This window comes from Magallana gigas, chromosome 6, assembly GCF_963853765.1.
Source record: "Magallana gigas chromosome 6, xbMagGiga1.1, whole genome shotgun sequence".
NCBI lineage: Eukaryota > Metazoa > Mollusca > Bivalvia > Ostreida > Ostreidae > Magallana > Magallana gigas.
Window position 1 is genome coordinate 47,292,539 of NC_088858.1, and position 23,553 is coordinate 47,316,091.

The following is a 23,553-nucleotide window of genomic DNA, read 5'->3' on the forward strand; positions in this document are numbered from 1 at the left end:
TTGAAAAACCGAACTGATTTCAACTTAACAGACTTAAATTTCATCAATTGTTAGAAAAAAATATTTTGTATATGCTGCAAAGCATGCAGATGAGTGGAAGGAAGAAAAAGGCCAGGAAGGCAGACTTTATATGAATGTAGCCAATGCAATGTGGCATTGTGCATAGAGCCATGTTTTGCGATATACCACACCAAGCAAGACTATGTTCTAGCTTTTAAGAGGTTATTAGGCCAGCCCACTGAGAGGTGAACTCACTTCACTATATATTTAACTGTCCACATTTTATCGGAATTTATAATTTATTGACATTAATTGACATTTGATATTCATTGATTTAACGCATGCATTATAATGAATTTTTTGAATTGATTTCTGATAATTTTGCCAGCAATTCTTTTTATTTTCTTGATTTAATTTCTCAAAAGTACTTGTATTAATTTTTTTTCATTTTATTTTGGGAAGTTTGATGTAATCCCCATATTAAAACATTGAATATCAAAAAAATCTTCATTATACTTAATTTATGTTGCCATGGTTACCGAAAAATGGGCATAAATGTAAAAATCCATCTTCATTAATTTGTGTCAGAGAGAGCTGATATTAAACAATATCTGTGACAAATTTCAACAGCGTAAGCTAACAATTACTAAAATTACTTAATGTTAAATACGATATGCTACTAAATTTGCTGATGTTCTTAAACAACTCAGTACTGGGACATAAGTTGCCGTAAAACAAGTCAGCACACAAAGGGTTAAAATGACGCCTCATATACGACTGCATATAAAGAAGTTACCACTCCATATAATGAAATGATCACATCATGTAAAGAATTGACCACATCAAATAATGACTCAACAACGGTATATAATAAAATTGTCACATCATATAAAGGATTTACAATTGCATGTAAAGCTTTCACCACAATACATAAAGGTTTTACCCGTGACCATACAAATGTACATAATGATTTTAACACACCATAACATGATGTTAGTACCGCATATAATGAACTTATCACCTAATGTCAAGAAGTTGCACTGCATAAAAGGATTTTGCAACTGCACATGAAGAGTGTACCACATAACGTAACCATTGAACAAAAGTTCATTATGAGTTTAGCTCTGTATGAAATGAGTTTATCATATCATATAAAGATTTATTCATAGCATATAATGAATAAACCACTGCACATAATGATCTTACGACATAACGTAATGATGTTACCACTTCATATAAAGATTTTATCCCTGGGTATAATGGAGAAATTACAGTATATAATTATGTTAGCACTGCATATAATGATGTTACAAATGCATATAATGTTATTACTATTGCATATAAAAGATATACCAATTCATATAATATGAAATTGACCTTAAGGCAGCTATGGCGTTCCATATCATACAATATCTTTTATAAAATGTATTATAAAAATCATGTTATATCATTTAAAAACAAACACATCTATCAAGCAAGTTTGAGTAAGGTAGGAGATTTTTTTAGCATCCTTGTTAATGGATCTAGATCAGGTATCTGATCTGTATCTGAAACCTCCTCTGCGATTCATTTATAATATAGTTAAATCAACTCTGCAAGTTTGAAAAAGTACTATTATCTATTAATCATGCGACATGTTCTAAAATACTAAACCTCCTCCAGCATCTGAAACTTATAGCTCTGATTCAGAATCCTTGCCTGCATGTGGAGTGCATCAGAATCCCACTATGCATCATCTATTTAACTTTGATAAAGACTGAACCAAAATAACTAAGATTTGTCTATCAAAGTACACATGCTCTTAAAACTTTGACAAGCTCAAAAAACAATAACCTATCCAGCTTCCGAGATCTATGGCTCAGATTAAGCCTCTCAAGTGCATCAGTATCATAAGATGCACATCCATGCAAGTTTGGTGATGTTAGGACAAGTAATAACCATGCATGATATAATCATCAAAGGGCACCTGCTCAAAAAACCGTAACCTCATACATCATTCGAAACCTATGACTCAAATTCAGCATTCAAGCCTGTCAAGTGCCTCAGTATCATGAGACGCATCATTCATGCAAGTTTGGTGAAGTTAGGACCAGTAGTAACTTAGAAATGCTTTCAAAGGGCACCTGCACCAAAAACTTTAACCTGCTCTAAAAACCTTAATCTCCTCCAGCATCTGAAATTCATGATCTAGATTCAGCATTCAAGCCTGTCAAGTCCATAAGTAGGTCCAGGCTCCGATTTCACAAAAAAACTTAAGTTTTTACCTAAGTTTAATCTCAAATCCTGAGAATTTACTCAGCTGAGATTTTTCTCAAATTGCGTTTCACAAAACAAACTTAGTCAATTCTCAGCTGAGTTGAATTTTTTACTTACTCGGGCAAGTTTTCTAGTGTATTTTGTCTGTCAACAAGACGATAATGGCAAATTCGTTGCCAATGTCTACGATGGCGACACTGCTGTCTGTTGTTAATTGCCATATTTGAGAATTTATTTTGACTTAAGTCTGCTATGAAGGTAACTTAAGTTTTTTCTCAAATTGAGTAAAAAAAAACGACTAAGATTTTTTTGTGAAACGCAGATATTTGAGTTTTCTCAAATTTGAGAAAAAACTCAAATATTGGAGAAAAAACTCAGACTTTAAGTCTGAGATTTGACTTAAGTTTTATTGTGAAATCGGAGCCTCTTTTTCTTAATCTGGGTGGATAATGCTACCTAAGGTCTAGTGCTCAAACCTCTTAGCCATTCTAATCACAACAAAATACTTTATATTTAAATGCTTTATGTTATTTTGGCCTAAAATTTATAGACTTGAATTATTTTCCTAGAATGTTCACTTGTTGGGATACAAAATGATACATGTATTCCTAATGTATTCACAATATTTTTACATTATTTTGTTCATGTTGCATATTTTTAATCCTAATTTAATCAATTTTCTGATTATGAATACAGAAAGATACAGATGTGATTTTTAGTAACAGATCTAGATTTAAGACTATCAATAATGTTCTTAATACATTATGTACATATATAACCGCATGGCTATTTTTAAAAGCCAGTGGGTGTTGCACAGTTCTTTCCAAACTTTCTGCTTCATAATTGCTTAATATGCAGCTTTTCATCTTTAGATTTTGTTAAATTACAAATTCAACAACCTTAAAACATTAACAATATATAAGTTCTTTTTATTTTATAAACATACATTAAATGCTACTGTAATAACATTTACTTACTAGGAAGATAAGACAATGAAGTATAAATCATCTTTTGATGAGTTATTCTGAGAGTGACAGAAAATAAAAAATTATCACAAAAATAAACCATTTTACATGAATTGTTTGTATGTTTGAAAGGATTTTTTATCAGAACAACATTAAAAATATGTCTTCCGACTCTTTACTTTCAAATGTATAGGCAACATCATAAGTGACAAGGACTTTGACACCAATATACATTAACTATAGTTCTGTATCTGTTTTTGAGTGAGGAATGAGGGTAAGTCCCTCACATGCAAATTAAAGATAATAAATACTAGAACATGTAATGTGCACATAGCACATGACAATATTAATTTTAGAGTTACTTTATCATCTAGGAGGAACAACTCTGGGTTTACACATATCCACTTTGGTGGTCTGGATGTGAAAGGCAGGCGCCACCCAGGAACCACACGGACACCTTTCCCCATACCACAGGAAGGAGCCAATCTTACAATTACATTTGGGACATGACAGCTTTCCTTCAAGATCCTGAATGGATCCTGCCATCCATCTGACCGGCTCGATGAAGTATGATAAATCACAGACCGCAGGGTCATTAGGTTTTTCGGTCTTCTCAGTGGACACTTTCCCCCTCCAGCTGAATGCAACCTCTCCCTCTCCGACACAGTGCTTCATGATCCCTGACTGCTTGAACAGGGCCTGTCGACATTTACGACATTTAAACACTACATCCTCTTTTTTGAGTTCCTCAGCAGTATCAAAGTAATCGGCCTGCAGCTTAAGTCTCTCTTCAGAAGTGGAGCCCTGTAAGTTGTCGGCCAGCTTCTTGAGTCTATACTGCCTGTATTTCTCATGTGTCCTGTCCATGGCACAACCCATTTCCTCAAATAAAAGTAGCTGAGAAACGAACCCTTCATTGGGACACACCATTGGTCTTTTATTTTTCACAATTTCCAAGGCCTCTTCATAAGTTATTTTGTTTTTATACATAAGATAAGCAATCGCAATGGTTGCACTTCTGGAACACCCCATAAGGCAATGCACAAGAACACTGCCTCCACTCTCAGTGGCATCTTCTATGAAATGGAAACATTCTTCAAAATGGCTGAGAAGGTCAGTGAATTCAAGGTCAAGTCCATAAATAAACTTGTACTTGTACTTTTCTGTGATGCTCCGATGTAGGGAAACATTGTTGATGGTCAAGATGTGAGTGACATTATTTTGTTTCAGCTGGTCTGTTCTGTGTACTGCCCTTTCTGCCCCTATATAGATGTTGTCCACTATGTGGCTAAAGTCTGACTCCTTAGAACCTTCCATCTTTATTTGTGTCAAATTGTCTTTATCCACTTATTCTATAACTGAACAAAAAAATAACATGTCAAATAAATATTGGTAGTACCTTTTTAAAACATTCTTGCATACCCGGTACTGTAACAAGTTTTAAAATGTAAGCACATTGGCAAGCATTAATCTACAATTGTCACATATATGGTTGCCAGAGTATTAAGAGCATAAAGATATATATACATGTATAATGAACCCTTCATATAATAATAAAATTAACAATATATAAAGCTGTATATAATAATAAACCCAATTAGTTTCATTATTATTTATCAAACATTGAAACTCCTGATGACTGATAATGACACTAGTTGAGTTTATTTCTATGTTGTTATTTTTTCCATATATTACTACTTTTTTGGAGAATATATTACAATACCATGGTAAAAGAGAGGAAAATTGAAAATCTTTACATTGCCAACTGAAGGTTGCATATAATTCCAAAGCCACACCAGAAGTTTTTCGTTAAATAAAACTCTTAGATAAATACATGTTTTATATAACTTGTTGACTAGTCAACTCAGCACCTAAGTTGTTAATTTTGGAAAGTAAAGTTGACTTGAAACCTGGCAAACTAAGCTTCTGGTTATAACTGGATTTATCATAATTTTATCATCAAATTTTAAATTTTTACTTATCATACATAATTCAATTTCCTATTGGTAACTCAGTCTGATTTCATCAGCTAAGAGAATTACTGTAACTGTTACATTAGTATAGTAGTAAAATAGTAACGTTTAACTGTGTTAAAAGAAAACAACATCACCAAACTGAGCTATAACTTGACACATATTAAAATTTCTCGTGTAAAAACAGCTTTATTTACCAGCATAATAATTCAAATAAGAAAATTCGATATACTTTTTCAAATACATGTATTTCAATATGATTATGAAATGTCACACCAGCTTCATCATCATGTATAACAATTTACACTCTTATTTAAGTTTAAGGTAAACAGTGTGTTTCAAAATTATATAATGACTTTATTTCGAGATTCGGATACTTTGAATAAAATCGGAAATCTACAATGGCATAAAAAAAAATTTAACACCTGAGGAAATTCGGATATTTTCACGTGGTCCAAAGATTGCAAAAGTTTCAATGTGATAATAAAAATCCCATGACATCTACCCCTTTATATGCTCTTATTCAAATTACATGTAATCCAAAAATAAAAGCCTTTTCTCACCTTGAAACCTATGAAATAAGCTAAGTTCTGAAAATGGGGAAATGTGTTTGTTGTGGAACTCTTTTGCCTCTTAAACTTTCGTAACCCTTTTGACTTTTGATGCTACGCGATGAAGAAACCCGAAAAGCTACGAAATCAAAGTAAAAGTTGGACATTCGGCAAACCTCGGACGATTCCCTAACCTACATAGATGAGATACGAATCGGCCGAGGTGCTGAGTGAAAGTTGGAGGAACCACTTCTAATGACAGGTAAGACTGTACATGTAAGTCGACAAAAACATGGAGACGCTATTTAACACAAGTCGATTACAGGTAGATCTAACTTCGTAGCATGCATTTTATTAACTGTTTGTTTAACAGAAGAAAAAAACCCGAAACATGAAGGCCTACTGTTTCTGTACACAGCGCCGCGCTGTAGGCATCTTACTGAACAAGGAAATTAATGCCATATGAATTGTGTATACAACTATAAACTTGTCATAGGTGTAGGTAGCGTTGGTTTGACGTGTAGGAAATTTAATAAAATCAGACGCGAAGCACCCAAGGAAGTGTGCAGCCAGGAAGATTAACCCTCCTGTTTTGAAGGGGTGGGGGTGGGGGGGTAAAGAACTGACTTGCGCAATCTGATGCATATAGGCTGTCTTCATCTTTCATAGAAACTTGAACCTATACATCTTACATCTGAGCGATTTTATATGGTTGACTTAGGTTTACAAATTGATGTCTTTGTCATAAAATGCATTGCTGCATGATGCCCGAGTTCTTTGCCCTAGGTCTGTTTGCTCTAATTATCGTTCGCCCCAATAATCATTCGCCCTAAACTTAATTCGTCGCGCCTTGTTTTTAAATCAACCACAGCATAAGTTATTTATTTAATTTTAACTTAAAACATGTTAACTTTTAATAATTATATGTATATTCTAGCGTTTTGTTTTAAATTCTTTCAACAAAAAAGACGTAATTGGGATAATTGTAAAATTTTATTTCGGTAAATTTTTGATAACCGTCTTGTTGTTTTTATAATGATTCAGATCAGTTCTTTATTAACTTTAAGCTATACAGCTTATCAGTACAATAAATATAAACATTCACTTGATGTTTTTTTTAACAATTAAAGAAATTGCTTTAATTGGCTCATTCAGAAGCTAGTAAGCAGATGATTATCACCTATTCTATATTTTAAAAATTTACATAACACAATCCGAGATAAATATATCGAGATTTCAATATGGTTTTATTATTAGGTGAAATTTAAAATTCATGTAATTACAAAATAGTAACAGAAGAATATAAAATGTTGTAACATTAAAAAAAAATTTAGATAAATCAATCCAGAAGTCTCCGTATCTATATCATGTCACCGTCAGTCGATTGGTGATTATTATGTAAAAGAGAAAAGTGTGGTATTGTTTTCATTAATTAATCTCTTCATAATGTTTAAATTGATCAGAATACAAAAATACATAGATACATTAATCCTTTATAAAAATAAGGCAAACGTAAACAAGGGCGAATGGCGTCAAGGGCAAATGCGTTTTAAGGTGAACGAACAGCCAATCTAGTCCCCCCCCCCTACCAAAGTATAGACCCAAGGTTTTAATTCATGTTTTTATAAAGCATACTTTTATACTGATATATAAACAAAAATAGTTTATACATTATAGCCACCATCTTCAATATAGCCAAGTGTTTTCAGTCCACTCTGCTTACCATATTAATTATAGGGATAGGAGTGGACTGCAAACCCTTGGTTTGAAGATGTATTGCCACTTGTATATATATTATATATGAATAGATGATTAATTTTTATTTAATGATAGAAAATGTATCATAGCAAAATACTGTTAATCTGTATAAATAATCCAATGTTCATGGAAAGTATATTGTAAAATGTATATATTTTAAAATTCGCTTAGTATGCTTATTAATAACACTACTGCAGTAAAAATTGGCAAAATAAAAACACACCTCACAGAGTCTATAACTGCTACAATGTCCTATTATATTGTGACCTGACAAAACTAGTGTATGTATATGTGTAAGTTAATGAAACCCTCACAGCATGTGTGAGAATAAACCTGTCAGTTGTATATATCCATAATAAGCATGATGTCCTTGATGTGGTTAGGCTATATATCATCAATTGTCTAGTAGGTGAATGAAAATTATAAGATTATGTTTCAAGGATATACTATTACGAGGTATATGTGTTGATTGTGTTTAAGAATTCATAAAATTTATACATATAGCTTATTCAATACATATTGTGTGAACTTTATACTTTACATTTTCTGAGCTTGTGCATCAACAGCTAGTATAATGCACCCCCTATTATCTGATTATATAAAGTACATTTTTCAACTTGAAGCCATTCAAGCATCAGTAAATCTTTGAAGTTGGATTACTGTCATGAAATTTCAAGAGAAAAAAAAATGATCAGTACTGTTACAGTATATTAAATATATGAAATATATATACCTGATGCTAAAAGTTGATTGATGTTAAAACACTGAATAATTTCTCTAGGCAGGGATTATGCAGGCCACTTAAAAAGCTGCAGGGTCGACTTTCATCTGAACAGGATTTGGAACAGTTGATGGGGAAATGTTAACACACAGATTGATATATAAACATGTACCCCCAAGTTATTTGACAATGAGCGGACAACTTACAAAGACTAGCTCTTTCTGTATATCAGGCGGCCAGATCGTTATCACAGGTAATATCATGCAGATTTTGAAATTTAAATTCTTTCAAATTTGATAGTAATCAGACATCTATTTAATTAGTGTTTGATACTGTGAAATATAATCCTTTCAATGTATTGATGAGCCTGTTTGTTTGTAAAGAAACTCTGTAAGCATGTGGCTGATTTTTGACATGAGCTAAAAGATTGAAACAATTAAGCAGAGTCAATATGAACTACAATTGCTGAATTGATCTTTATGTTTTATTGTGTTCATGTTTATCAAAGGACTGTTAATTCATTGCATAAAATGATCAATATTTATAAACATATGAAAACTTGTACACATTCTATTTTCAAATTAGTTACAGGGATAAAATTATAATTGCATTCGTGATGTAATTTTTATGCGTAAACAAGACTGGTGTATCCCTTGGCCTTAATTAATACATCATGGTCATTTATTATTTCTAGAGAAGTAATTTTGCCCATGGACCTGTATAACATTTCTATAGTATACAACATTGGTAGGATTTCCTTTTGTGCTCTGTACACTATATATATATCATTTTGTACTGCTGAAATTACACAAAGACAATGATTAATTTATTCTGATAGATTGATAATATTAATATTCTTTTTCCATTCCACTGATGTTGAAATCTTTTGACTAATTTTTATGTGTGTAATAATTAAATAATATATATTAAATAAGATATAACTTGTAATGAATGTATGACACATTAATTAATTTAATAACATTGCTATGATTCAACATAACATGGTAAATACCATTTTCCTAAAGATTTTTTCCAAAACCCTATTTATCTTACCAGTACATTTTCCAGCTACTGATCTTATTATGTATAGTTTATTTAGTACATGTGGCATATTAACATAATCTAACTACACTTGTCAGAACATCCTGTTTGATTTATATCAATAACAAACAATGTGTTCTCAGGAAAACTGTCGAAAGTATCAGCTTTATGGTTATAATCAATTCTTGGTATGCTCTGTCTGTTGAATTATCAGCGATGGTGTAAAACCTCAAACTTTTTCTGATAAAAGACAAAGAATAACATGCAAAGAAGTATCTTAGTCACTGACTTAGATCTATTCTCATTGTATGAATAGGTTGACATGAAGTGGACTGGATGAGTTGATATTTACCCTGAAACCTGTATACCGGTAGATCTCTTACAAACACACACACACAAACTTGGCACAAAGTAGAGGTCCTATTCTGAACTGATGAGACAAAGTCTGTACAGATAGCAAACATCATGAACAGCTTCAATTCACCTTACAACAAACTACAGGTAAGTACCCTTCATTCCACAGACAGTGTAACATTGACCAACTACAGGTAAGTACTGTTCATTCCATGGACAGTGTACTGTTAACCAACAACAGGTAAGTACTGATCATTTGATGGTCATACTATTGTTAACCAACTACAGGTAAGTACCGTTCATTCCACTGATAGTGTAACATTAACCAACTACAGGTAAGTAACATTCATTCCACAGTCAGTGTACTGTTGACCATTTTTATTGACGAAAAGTTTATTTCAAGTTTTATACCACTGATAGACTGGTTCTCTCGATTGACTTTTTTAAGACCATGCCTATTTTATTGATTTGAAAAAATTACCTTGTACACTTACAGTTGCAAGAGACATTAAGAAATTGGTTTACAGCGACAAATATTTCTGTCAACAGGTTCTAGTAGTGACATCGCATTCTCGAATGAGATTAAAAATGTTTTACGGTGAGTGACCACATTTAGGTGGTGAAAAATTTGAGATTGAAGCTGTGAATTTTTTCCAAAAATAATAAGTAGTTTGCAGTATACACCTTAATAAGTATTACTTAGGACGTTGATTTTACTGACTTTAAAAGCACTGTATTACATGTACTTATTTATCAAATATTCAAAGAAATTATTGCAACATGCAGTAGGAATCTATTTCCCTAACAAACAGTACATTAATTTTCACTTGATTTCTAGACTGAAATCATTTGAAATGTGATAATTTAAATCATGCAGATTAGATCAATTCTATGTGTATATGATGAAGCCTTGAATTTATTGATTAAAATGAAAATGTCGTATGCTTTTGTCACAGATGAACAACCATAGTAGGATGACCCCATTTTAAAAGGAAAATTAATATGGTTGATTTATTTATATGTGGCAGTGCTGTAAAACTGACAATCTTGGTCTCATAATTAATATGTAAGCCACAAATTAACTTTAATGGGGTGTGTACAAGGTTTTAGTGAATTTTGTATAAGTTAATTTGTAATGCTTGATATGTACAGTTCTGAAGTGTCAAAAAGATAGAGTGATATGATAATTAAATCCAGGAAAGGTAAAAAAAATTGACACACACCTTTAAACAGAAATTGACATTATCAAACAGGAGCGTTCTTTTTAGAAGTGTGAACCAAACTGAATGTTAACACAGATAACACATGCTTTGGACTATTCCTGGGAGTGAGGCCATTGTTTTTTCATCTTGTTTTTCTATTTCCTGTCAATTACAAATGTAAATTGTTGTAATTTGGATCCCTGAACATTCCATTATTTTGTGATGTGGCTTTATTTCTCCGTTTCATAAAAGAGACACTAGGGAGAAGGGGAATTGTAGATCTGTTCCGAGTAAAATTTGGTATGGTGACTGTCATAGAATCTTTACAATCTTTTTATCATTTTCTTTATTCACAGAAAGTCATAAATATTTAAGATTAGCAATTCAGTCATTTTTATTTAAATTTCTGGATGATTAGGTGCATAGAGAATTCAGTAATGATTTAATTACTTCTGCATGCCGTATTGAAGCATAATGTATTTTATTTTTGATTGTGATTTACTATAATAAGGCTGGTTACAACGTACTGATACCATATTGTACCGATTCACACTTCTATCTTTAGTTAGAAGCTTGAATGCTGTATTCAAAAATTGTTAGTGTTGTGATAGACAACTCTTAAACATTGAGTACTAAGCTTGTTGTGATTTTTAGGATGCCCAGTTGCCCACTTTTGGAAAGCCAAAGCCCAAAATGAAGAAGCCCGGACGTCTGTTTTCGTTGGTGATTGTTGTGTTGGCACTCGGGATTGTCCTCACTCTGTTGAACATCTACGAGCTTCATAAGATGAGGGAAACTGGGAACCTTCAGCAAGCTGTTCAGCCACAGGCAGAGGGAAAGCCAGGGAAATATGCTGTCCGGACCCCCATTGTGTGGGTGGAGGGAAAAAAGGTACAAGAGAACACTGTTGTTTTAATATGGGTAATGGATATGCCACCTGGATCACCTTCCCGTTTGAATTGGTTGATATGATTGCATGATCAAATGATTCATTATTATTTTAAATGCAATGTCATCAAATTTTCTTTTGATTTTGAAGTTTTGTTGATATCTTTATATTTTCAAAAATTCTACAACTTATATAGAAACTTTTGAATTGGTGGGTATATTTCATGTCAAAGAGCATTAAAATTTGAAAATAAAAGATTATTTCAACTTCAAATAGAAGAAAATCTGGCTATCCTATGTGTTCACCATGTTGCTTATTACAATCAAAGTACACCTGAAGCATTAGTTGACTGAACAGTTAATACTGTAAGCGTATTATATTTGTCGTGTACGATATTTTGCGGAATATGATTTATCAGCAAATTAGAGTGAATTTGATTTAATTAGCGCATTTCTGAATGTACCTATTTATCTACTTACATGTATATATTTTACATTTGGTGATGTACTTGATTAAACGGATGCCGTTTTCCGCCAAAAAATGCTAAACAGAATACACAGCCAAATGTAATACTTTAACAGTATAGTTTGGCTACCTGATGCATGTTAACTTTTTATCTATTTTTACAGTTAGAGTCCTGCCACCTGAAGTATGTGTTAATTGTCTGACTATTATTACAGAAATAGCGTCTGGCTACCTGATGCATGTGTTAATGTCAGACTTTTGTTAGAGTGACTGGTTACCTTATGCACAATTTAACTTTCTGGCTATTGTTACAGGTAGAATCTGGCTACATGAAGCATTTGTTGACTGTGTGTCCATTTTTACAGTTAGATTCTGGCTACCTGTATGGTGTTAATGTCAGACTTTTGTTACAGTTAGAGTCTGGCTACTTGAAGCATGTGTTAACCACCTGGCTATTGTTTCAGTTAGAGTCTGGTTACTTGAAGCATTTAATTTGTTAACTTTCTATCTATTTTTACAGTTAGAGTCTGGCTACCTGAAGCATGTGTTTGCAGTATTTGACAGAATTGGATATGCACTTGGCAATGGCGAATCTGACTGGGATGTTCTCTGGTCTCATGAGTATCCATTTGAATCTCTGGCCAAGAAAATGTCAATTCTAAAACCTCACCAAAAGGTTAGTACTGTACACCTCTGTGTATTAAAAAATGGTTATCTCATTTATCATATTTAATAAGGACTAGAAGGGTAAAATGTCTTGGTCTTGATTACAAGCACAAGGACATGCAATGTTTTAAAACCTTGTTGTAGCTAAAAGGTTTGTGGCTTGGTGACATTTGGATTCTGAATTTAGTTTATTTATAATTTTTAGTATGGCTTTTTTTTTAGTGAATGTAAATGCAACAACTGGTATATGTCTTTGATTGACAGAATATATCCCTGAAAAACTTTGTTAGATGTCATTTCTCTTCACAGGTGAACCATTTCCCGGGCTCTGGATACATCACCAACAAAGTCAGTCTAGCTGTGTCCACCAACCCTTTCATACCCCGGGCCTTCAAGATCCCCAAGGAGAAAAGACAATTCCTCCAATATGTAAGTCTGTGATAAATTTATTGCATATAATAGTATAGTAAAATGTACCGGTAAATGTTTTATTATCTTATACATGTGAAGTGTGTTTTGGTATATCACTGATTTTTCTGCTAATAGAACCATTTTAACAAGACTTTGGACTTTCTGTTGGACTTAGCTACCTATTTCTTTCATCAAAACAAGTTAAAAATGATGCGGTTTAAAGCGAAATATGCACCGATTGCATAGTCTTAGCTCAAAAGCCAGACAAATCTTGTTGATTTCAAAGATATATGGCTGAGTGGCCAGCAATGAAATAGACAGGGCTACGTCACATTGCTGTTTGACACATCTAACCAAAGTCCAAGCTCTTGTTAAAATGGTTCGAAGATGAAGGACTGAGATACACAATATGACACTCGTGCGTTAAATTGCAGGCAGAGGAACACCCACACACGCTGTGGGTCCAGAAGAGAAACAGCCATAGGGGCATCAAGATCAAACATGTGCAGGGTAGGTGTATACCTTTTCTATACTTCAAAGTTTTATATTCCTCATTTTTCCATTATATCAACTTGTTTATGAACATAAATTAATTGCTTCAATATTAAAAAGGAGACTTTGAAACTTGTCAAATTATACAATATTGTTTGTAGTTATGTACAACAATAATTTGATTGTTCTCGGATGTTAAGTGGTGTGAGAGTTATCTTCTCCTCTGATTTTGCTCTAGAATTGGACTTGTCAGATGACGGCTCTTTTGTTCAGATGTTTGTGGATAGACCGTTCCTTATTGATGGGAGGTGGGTAGCAAAGTTTCATCCCTGTATTCTGCACATTCATTAAACCTATTTTTAGATAGAATTTATGGAAAGTTAGAAATATAATAACAACTGTAACGATTGCTAAAATCTGAAATATATATGTACCAGGTACATGTTTTTAACATTCCATTATCAATATTCAGAAAATTTGACATTGGTGTGTACACGACCTTGACCTCCATTGACCCCCTTAGAGTGTACATTCTGGAGTCCGAGGCATTGTTCAGGTCAGTACTTTACCTTGGTTGTGTCACATAGTTTATTTATGTTAGCCGATTTACATAACAACCAAGATGTAGAATAGATAACAATATGTTTAGTATGTCTCTTTGTCCTAAACTTTTTAAAATTATGAAATAGACCTAAATTTCTATACATGTACATGTAAAACTTCAAGCTTTCTAAACTCAAGGCCAAACTTGAATGAATTGTAAAGTTGAAGGTCACTCCTCAAGTTTGAATTGATCACAATAATTGGTTAATGCATGGTCAGGACATAGTATTTTTGTGGTATCCATTGAGAGTTAACTTCAAATGAGACTGAATTCTTGTATTGAATATGATTGTTTTAGGTTCTGTTCCCATGACTACTACCCATTTGACGCCCGAGACATCAAGAAGTATGTTGTAGGGGATGATTACACACCAGTGTGGGAGGTACTGTACAGAATAAGTGTGGTAATCAGTAGCATACATTCTATATTTGGCACAGTGCCGCACAGTTAATGTGCATCACAAACATCCCTTGTACAGTTCCAATCTTTTTTAAAGAATTTTATCTGTCTCTTTTCCTTCAACATTGGCACCAAATATGTTAGCCTTGGAAAAAATTTGTGTGCATGTTCTTTGTTCTTTATTATTTATTTGATTTTTGAATTACTTGTTGCGAATCATTTGGTATTCAGGTGCTTTGATAATTTTAACCCTACATGAATATTCTCTTTCAGATTCCTTCACTTAAGAAGCTGTACAGAGAACTGAACTTTAACTTTAAGGATGCTTTTAATGCCTATCTAGATATGAAAGGTAAGGACACATGTTTTACTAAATCACAATCCCTGATTAAAGTTTTGTTTTGTTTGAGCATTTTTTGGGACGATAAATTGTTTTTAGTATTATTTAATGTATGCATCTTAAGGGAGATAACTCATATTGTTGTATGTCACAGGCCACAACTCGCGGAAGCTTTGGGCAGATATAACCTCAGCCATCAAAACAGTGTACCTACAGAAAGAGGCTGCTCTCATTGGTGCCACCAATAAATACACATCGTCTAGGTCAGTACCAATACTGGTCAAAATTTTGTCTGTTGTTATGCATTGTACCTGTCTTTGCACAGTATTTTTAGCTCACCTGAGCCAAAGGCTCAAGTGAGCTTTTCTGATCACAATTTGTCCGTTGTCTGTCGTTGTCGTCGTCGTCGTTGTCGTTGTTAACTTTTCACATTTTCATCTTCTTCTCAAGAACCACTGGGCAGATTTCAACCAAATTTGGCACAAAGCATTACTAGGTGAAGGGGATTCAAGTTTGTTCAAATGAAGGGCCACGCCCTCTTTAAAGGGGAGATAATTGAGAATTATTGAAAATTTGTTGGTATTTTTCAAAAATCTTCTTCTCAAAAACTATTTGGCCTGAAAAGCTAAAACTTGTGTGGAGGCATCCTCAGGTAGTGTAGATTCAAGTTTGTTCAAATCATGGTCCCCGGGGGTAGGGAGGGGCCACAATTGGGGGATCAAGTTTTACATAGGAATATAAAGAAAATCTTTAAAAATCTTCTTCTCAAAAACTATTGGGCCAGAAAAGCTCAAATTAAAATGGTAGCATCCACAGGTAGTGTAGATTCAAATTTGTTCAAGTCATGGTCCCCGGGGGTAGGGTGGGGCCACAATTGGGGGATCATGTTTTACATAGGAATATATAGAGAAAATCTTTAAAAATCTCCTTCTCAAAAACTATTGGGCCAGAAAAGCTCAAATTAAAATGGCAGCATCCACAGGTAGTGTAGATTCAAATTTGTTCAAATCATGGTCCCCGGGGGTAGGGTGGGGCCACAATAGGGGGATCAAGTTTTACATAGGAATATATAGAGAAAATTTTTAAAAATCTTCTTCTCAAAAACTATTAGGCTAGGAAAGCTCAAATTTGAGTGGAAGCATCCTCAGATAGTGTAGATTCAAATTTGTTCAAATCATGGTCCCCGGGGGTAGGGTGGGGCCACAATAGGGGGATCCAGTTTTACATAGGAATATATAGAGAAAATTTTTAAAAATCTTCTTCTCAAAAACTATTAGGCTAGGAAAGCTCAAATTTGAGTGGAAGCATCCTCAGATAGTGTAGATTCAAGTTCGTTCAAATCATGGTCCCCGGGGGTAGGGTGGGGCCACAATAGGGGGATCAATTTTTACATAGGAATATATAGAGAAATCTATAAAAATCTTCCTCTCAAAAACAATTTAGCCAGAAAAGATCAAATTAAAAGGGAAGCATCCTCAGGTAGTGTAGATTCATGTTTGTTCAAATCATAGTCCCTGGGGGTAGGGTGGGGCCACAATGGGGGGATCATGTTTTACATAGGAATATATATTAAAAATCTTCTTCTCAAAAACTATTAGGTCAGGAAAGCTCAAATGTGAATGGAAGCATCCTCGGGTAGTGTAGATTCATGTTTGTTCAAATCATAGTCCCTGGGGGTAGGGTGGGGCCACAATGGGGGGATCATGTTTTACATAGGAATATATATTAAAAATCTTCTTCTCAAAAACTATTAGGTCAGGAAAGCTCAAATGTGAATGGAAGCATCCTCGGGTAGTGTAGATTCAAGTTTGTTCAAATCATGGTCCCTGGGGGTAGGGAGGGGCCACAATTGGGGGATCAAGTTTTACATAGGAATATATAGAGATTATCTTCTTCTCAAAAACTATTAGGCCAGGAATGCTCAAATTTGAGTGGAAGCATCCTCAGATAGTGTAGATTCAAGTCTGTTCAAATCATGGTCTCCAGGGGTAGGGTGGGCCACAATTGGGGGATCAAGTTTTACATAGGAATATATAGAGAAAATCTTAAAAAATCTTCTTCTCAAAAACTATTTGACCAAGAAAGCTCAAATTGGCGGGTAACCATCCTCAGATAATGTAGATTCAAGTTTGTTCAAATCATGGTCCCTGGGGGTAGGGCGGGGCCACAATGGGGGATACATTTTTATACATAGAGAAAATCTCTAAAAAATCTTCTTCTCATTGACAAAACTATTTGGCCAGGAAAGCCGAAATCTGAGTGGAAGCATTTCCAAATCGTATATAGATTCAAGTTTGTTAAAATAATAGTCCAGTGGTATGGTGAGACCACAGTGGGGAATGAATTTTTACATAGGAATATATAGAGAAAATCTTTAAAAATCTTCTTTTTAAAGACCATTTGGCCAGAAAAGCGTTAACTTGTGAAGAGGCATCCTCGGGTAGTGTAAATTCAAAATCACAGTCCCTAGTGGTAGGGCGGGGCCGTGATGGCGGTTTGAATTTTTACATACTAGGAATATATAGAGAAAATCTTTAAAAATATTCTGGGAAAGTTTTTCTGTCCAAAAGTCAGTACATAGTGTGAAAGCACAGGTTATGCAGATATAAGTTTGATGAAACCATGATACCTTAGAGAAAAGTGGGGCCACAAAATGGGGGGCGGGGTATATAGGAATAGAGAAAAATCTTCTTACAGGTACAACAACAAAAGGGGCTTGGTATTTACCAAAAGAAAGAGGTGGATAAAAATTGGCAGATTTTCAATTTTTTTTAGCAAGATCTGCTGTACTAAGTTGTCAAGATATTTTGATCATGTAATGCTAATTTGCTCAGAATTAAGGCAATTGTTGCTCAGGTGAGCAATGTGGCCCCTGGGCCTCTTGTTTATTCTATTTTAATTTATTTTATTTTATTTTTTTTTTTTAGAAATTTCTTTGAAATGGTTCGATTTGATTTTGCGTTGGATGAGGATTTGAATGTTTACCTCATGGAGGTGAGAGAATTATTTGTGCATGAATGTGCAACATAGTATATCATTAGTTCACATACTGGCAATTTCAGTTTCTTTATTGACCAACTAAGGGCACTCAAAGGGCAACAGGAAGATTGTACAATAAACATACTGGTAGCAACATTTCTGTTGTGATACATGTATATGTACCCCCAGTATACACACTTAACACTACATATACCGTAATAGTTAAGTTTGATCTATTTTCAAATGATTCAGAATTTTTTAAAGGATCTGTAGATTATGAAATCAAAATACCGGTACTGACTGTACATGTATCAATATTTTCTGCCAGGTGAATATGTCTCCCAACCTGTCATCTGGTCATTTCCGAGAGAATACCTTAATGTACGAACAGGTGGTGTTTAACCTGTTGAGTCTGGTCCTTGTCACCAGGCCGGTCAGCCATGATTTCTCACAAAGGTAAGCTTACCTGTCAAACGTACATCAGAGTATCGCTTGCTCTACAGCATCAATTTTGTGATAAAACAGGTAGACTCTAGGAGACCAAATCCTGTTGAATCATCCTGATATTGTTTTGATTCTGAACAACCACTGAAACAACTCTGGGGCTTAAATGAGGCTCAATGTTTAAGATGTATATAGACTTGCTGATCCCATTACATTGTATAAAAGAGAACTACCATGTACCGGTACAAATTTTTCCTTTGCATTCTGGTATATTATTATATTATTTGAATGGTTCATCAAATATTTATTATATTTATATTTCAGATATGTTTGTGTATAATGCTAGCTTGATATTAACTCAATGTCATGAAAGAAATTAAGAGAGGTTTCCATTTTTCACGCTTAATTTTGTGTGATTTGTTTCCAGTTCTGAAGACGAGGCCAACATGAGGGTGTCAGACAAAGACATTTCTGTTTTCCCCGAATGGTGCCTCAGTGCACAGTGCCTCCACAGCTGCGAAAATGAGGTAAACTAACAGGATGTCTTACATTCCCTGTGTTTACATACTTTGTGGTTGTTATACAACTCTATAATGCTACAGATGGCTTTCTTTTGAATACCTAGTCAAACAGTTTGATTTGCTCTGATGATAGTTGAATCCAAAAACTTTTCAAAAAGCTTTGTCCTTTATTTATAGATGTGTAAATTATGCAGTCCCTGTGTGTCTCTGTCTATGAAGAAGACTCTGAAACTGGCGTACTTAGAACATATCAACAAAGGAAACTGTGGACGTGTTCTTCCTCAAAGAATGGTGAGATTTCAGTGATCAAGGAAAATAACTCAGAGTTATTCCCCTTTAATCTTAGCTTTTATCTATGAATGATTCAAGTTTTTCTAAACTTACAGCTACGCCTCAGAATATGCTTTGTATATCGCCAGTTATTTTAGAGGTAGCAATCGTAAAGTTTTAACATTCTTTTGAATTTTTGTTTCAGTCAGGAGAGTTTGCATTACAGTGGACTCCATCCCACAGTGACCCGGAGTTCCACAGTCTGAACCATAGAAACAAGCTGATGTACATGTGGTTTGTGGGCAAGTGTAGACAAAGCACCTCTTGGTGCTGAAACTTAGGTAACTACTGCCTCAGAGGCGATACCTATTGCAAACCACAGCCCCGGAGGAAGTGTGCCTGTATAATGCTTAAAGCTTACCCAGGGACACCCCAAGGAAAGCTGCAGCCTTAAGGATGGTTGCTCAACAGAAAATCCCCCAAGTTAGATGACTATGTTTTAATGAATGTACAAATCAAGCCATCTCAGAAACACTTTGAAAATCTATATAGATTTATTCATAAATGAATTTAATCAATTTATCATGTTTATAAATGCTAAAGTAGGGCATTTTGTCCACAGAGACATTAATATTACATTTATATCTGCAGAAAATTGATGTGTTTGAAGCTACCTGGTAGATGAAATTTAACAGGCCAGTGTTGTTACAGGGGTTTAACATTTTGGTTTTATTGTAAGCTGTAATAGAGACAAAATTTTTATCTCTGAAGTGTATTTTTATTTTCATTTCTTTGAGAACAGTGTTTTAGTAGCAGCAATAATGTAGCCCCAAACATTTCATACATGTGATATTGACCAAATATATCATCTTTATAGAATGGCCTGGCGCTTTTTGTACAACAAGACTCATTAGATTGTACTGTGTAAATGAAATGTGTAAATGTAATGTGTAAGTGTAAATGTAAATATAATGTGTAAATGTGTAAATGACTCTGTGATATAGATTAGCTTTCACTTAACCACTGAATTTATTATGTATTGTTATAAAAGTGATTTAAATTGCTCAATGTTGAATGCTTATAAGCTGCTTATAAGCTATATTATTTTATAAGTCATATCATAAAACATAAATCATATCATTTTATTACCAAAGGTATACAATATATACAAATACTGAATATCAGCAAACTGTTTTGTGCAATACATACCGAATTGTGGTCTGATTGAACAATAAGATTAATATCAACTGAATCTCAAGTTTTACCAACTATTGCATATATTTAATGTGTACGACAAGTGATGTGATATACATGTACATTGTATTTACTTTGTATTCTGTTATATTGTAAATTTTCTATTATCTTCCACTGTTTCATACAACAAAGAAAGAATTTTACACTTATCTTTTTGTAGTTTTAGTATCATGTTATACACTTTTATTCTATTACAAGGTCTACTTAATTTATTTATTCAGTATCCTGTGTTCATGGATGTCCAAATACTGCGGTTTCATCAATATTCATTGAATACCAATTTTCGTGGATTTCGTTGTTAAAGCTGAACACCGCTCGTAAATAGGCACTGTCCGCCATATTTCTCTTTAATCACTTCTGTCCCTACAACCCTTATATAAGGGACAGACCTCTAAACAGTTCAAAGTACTTCGCTGTAGAGGTCTCACCTGTGTTTAACATTTTTAACAGTGGACGTTCATTTTTCCTAGCCGTGTTACCCGGTCGCGATGAAATTATCAAATTTTACACACTTTTTGAAGCCAGGAGAATACTAACATCAAATAAATTGGTCAATGCATGATTTACGAACAGAAAATGAACATAAGATAGGAAAAAAATGCATAAAATCTAAAGACCATGAAAGGAATGCTACATGTCGGCCACGAGGTTCAGGTGTGCAATCGGGTGTAACGAAATCGAAGGGTTTATATACCAGGTATCTGTGTGACGGTGCCTATTTACGAGCGGTGTTCAGCTTTAAGTTGATCCACGAAATTAAATGTTCATTGAAGTTCAATATCAACTAACATTTTGTATTGATAGGATCATTGGCCACGAAATTACGTATCCTTGAAACTGTGGTTTTCAGAAAATCCACGAAAATTGATACCCACGAAAATTAATGAAACCACAGTACTAGTACAGTAAAACTAGCAAAACACTCTATATGGCTAGTTCTCCATTACTTGTATTGATGTTTTTCTAACACTCTCGGGTCCCAAGATCCAGATGTTTTATCATATCTTTTTCCTTATATCAATGTTGTTATCATCAATTTCTTTAGCTAATTGTGGAATATTTAAAGTACATGTATTGAAATAGATATTATCAACATCTATATTTTTTTTAAGAATATTAATTATTAATAGAGATTTATTTTCTAGGTGTTTTTTATCACATGCCCTGGCTATTACAATAATCTATCCCAGTTCTCAATGATTTTCAGAAGTTCAGTTCATAGTAATGTGTATTATGGAAGAACTTATGCCTGATATTTTAAAATTTTGATTTTTATGAAATATCTCTGTTTACATTATCTTGACACAGACTTTTTACAGTTACAATTCATAATTAGCTAGTAGCTTGTGTATATACAGGAATACATCTACCAGCACTTCTTATGTAAACTTTTGGGTGTATACTGATGTACATCTTTTCTTTTTAATTTTTGCATACTGTAAATTCCTTATATTACACGAGTACTTAATTCCGCGATCCTGCTGTTCTGCATCAAATCGCAAGTAAGAATATAAAATCACGAACGCGGGACATATATTCATATTTCTGATAGTCCTCAACTCTCAGAAAATACATGTAATAGCGAGGTTTTTAAATCCGCGAGGGATGATTCTTGCGATTAAACGCGGATATATATCACTCGTGTTTAATAAGGAATTTACAGTAGTGCAATATTTTAATATTAAAGAGAATTATTTTAATTAATTTTAATTGTATGTACCGGTACATATGTATTGGTACATGTACTTGTATACGGTGTGAAACATACAGGGTCTTAGTTAACACAGCATGGTGAGCTGGTCTGTTATATAATATGTTGGGCACTACTGAGCCTTTTAACTAGCAAGGCAATATCTTATTGATAATTTAAAATTATGCATATGTATGTGCACTCTCGACTAAGGTAAAGTAGAACAATGGAGTTCTAAACATCTTACTATAAGTGGGAGAAACTAATATTCATTGATCTTTTAAAAGATAGAAATATGTGTTACTTACATGTTCAAATGACTTGGGTTTTTTTTTCGGTTGAATAAGAATAGATTGTAAAACAAAACACCGTAGTTCATTTCTCATACTTTAGATATGTTCAGTTTTTGTGGGTACCATTCATCCATAAGTAAGCATCTGTGATGAATCATGAAATTTGATCATTATCTATTTTTTTATGAAAATGAATCCATTTAAATACATTCCCATGCACAAAGTTGTAAGAAAAATGAGTGGAAATCCATGAAAATTGGTTCTCATAAAAGCAAACATGTAATGTTTTCATGAAGATATAAATGTATTGTTACATAATTATATGATGCAATTAATTCCTGTTGTTGAATTTTTGTCAAATTGTTATCTGAACAGAATAAAAAAGAAGTTAAATATTACTACAAAGAAACGTTTTCTTATCATGTACTCACAAGCAAGAGGAATGGTTAATACAAATGACGATAGGTAAAGGGGCCACATAGCTCACCTGAGTAGCAATGGCCATACTAAACCTTGATCAAATCAGCTTTACAATATGAAATACAAAATATCTGGACAAAATATTAGAAAAGATCATGTTAAAAAATTTTTAAATTTCACTTACATTTTTTAATGTTTAACATTAGGCTCCTTTTGTTGTTTAGTTTTCAAAAAAAATTTAAAACTTTTTCTCTATTTATTATGATGTAAAATGTCATACATACGCACCCACCCCCATTTTTGCCCCATTCTATCCATGGGGATCATGATTTGAACAGAATAAAATTTACACTACTTGTGGATTCTTCCACATAAGATCCAGCTTTTTACCAAATGGTTTTTGAGAAGAATTTCAGATTTTTCTTTTAGGTTGTATGTAAAAGATCACCCTCCCCCCCCCCCCCCCTTACCCCAAATTGTGACCCCACCCTACCCTCAGGGGTCATGATTTGAAAAAAAAAAGCCTCGGATTTACACTACCTGAGAATGCTTACAAACAAATTTCAGCTTTTCTGACCAAATAGATTTTGAGAAG

General features: G+C 33.7%; 2 protein-coding genes across 5 annotated transcripts; one reads left to right on the top strand and one right to left on the bottom strand.

The window, feature by feature from the left end:
* Window positions 1-3,160: 3,160 nt before the first annotated feature.
* Window positions 3,161-8,376, bottom strand: LOC105336993 (dual specificity protein phosphatase 12). 2 transcript variants are annotated; one of them, XM_011441528.4, is made up of 2 exons: window positions 8,237-8,376; window positions 3,161-4,579 (listed from the first exon to the last, which is right to left on the bottom strand). In XM_011441528.4, the coding sequence occupies exon 2, from the start codon at window positions 4,536-4,538 to the stop codon at window positions 3,588-3,590; it is 951 nt and encodes a 316-aa protein (XP_011439830.3). In that variant the 5' UTR covers window positions 4,539-4,579; window positions 8,237-8,376; the 3' UTR covers window positions 3,161-3,587. The 2 variants fall into 2 exon arrangements, with proteins under 2 accessions (XP_011439830.3, XP_011439829.3); XM_011441527.4 differs by lacking the exon at window positions 8,237-8,376 and adding an exon at window positions 5,758-5,896.
* Window positions 8,340-21,652, top strand: LOC105336992 (probable tubulin polyglutamylase ttll-15). 3 transcript variants are annotated; one of them, XM_011441525.4, is made up of 16 exons: window positions 8,340-8,477; window positions 9,582-9,766; window positions 11,476-11,712; window positions 12,696-12,851; window positions 13,151-13,270; window positions 13,687-13,762; window positions 13,983-14,052; window positions 14,217-14,300; window positions 14,646-14,730; window positions 15,021-15,099; window positions 15,242-15,350; window positions 18,015-18,081; window positions 18,395-18,522; window positions 18,938-19,037; window positions 19,209-19,322; window positions 19,507-21,652. In XM_011441525.4, the coding sequence occupies exons 2-16, from the start codon at window positions 9,731-9,733 to the stop codon at window positions 19,633-19,635; spliced, it is 1,590 nt and encodes a 529-aa protein (XP_011439827.3). In that variant the 5' UTR covers window positions 8,340-8,477; window positions 9,582-9,730; the 3' UTR covers window positions 19,636-21,652. The 3 variants fall into 3 exon arrangements, with proteins under 3 accessions (XP_011439827.3, XP_011439828.3, XP_019926486.3); XM_011441526.4 differs by having other exon boundaries at window positions 9,582-9,763; XM_020070927.3 differs by lacking the exons at window positions 8,340-8,477; window positions 9,582-9,766 and adding an exon at window positions 10,527-11,121.
* Window positions 21,653-23,553: the final 1,901 nt, after the last annotated feature.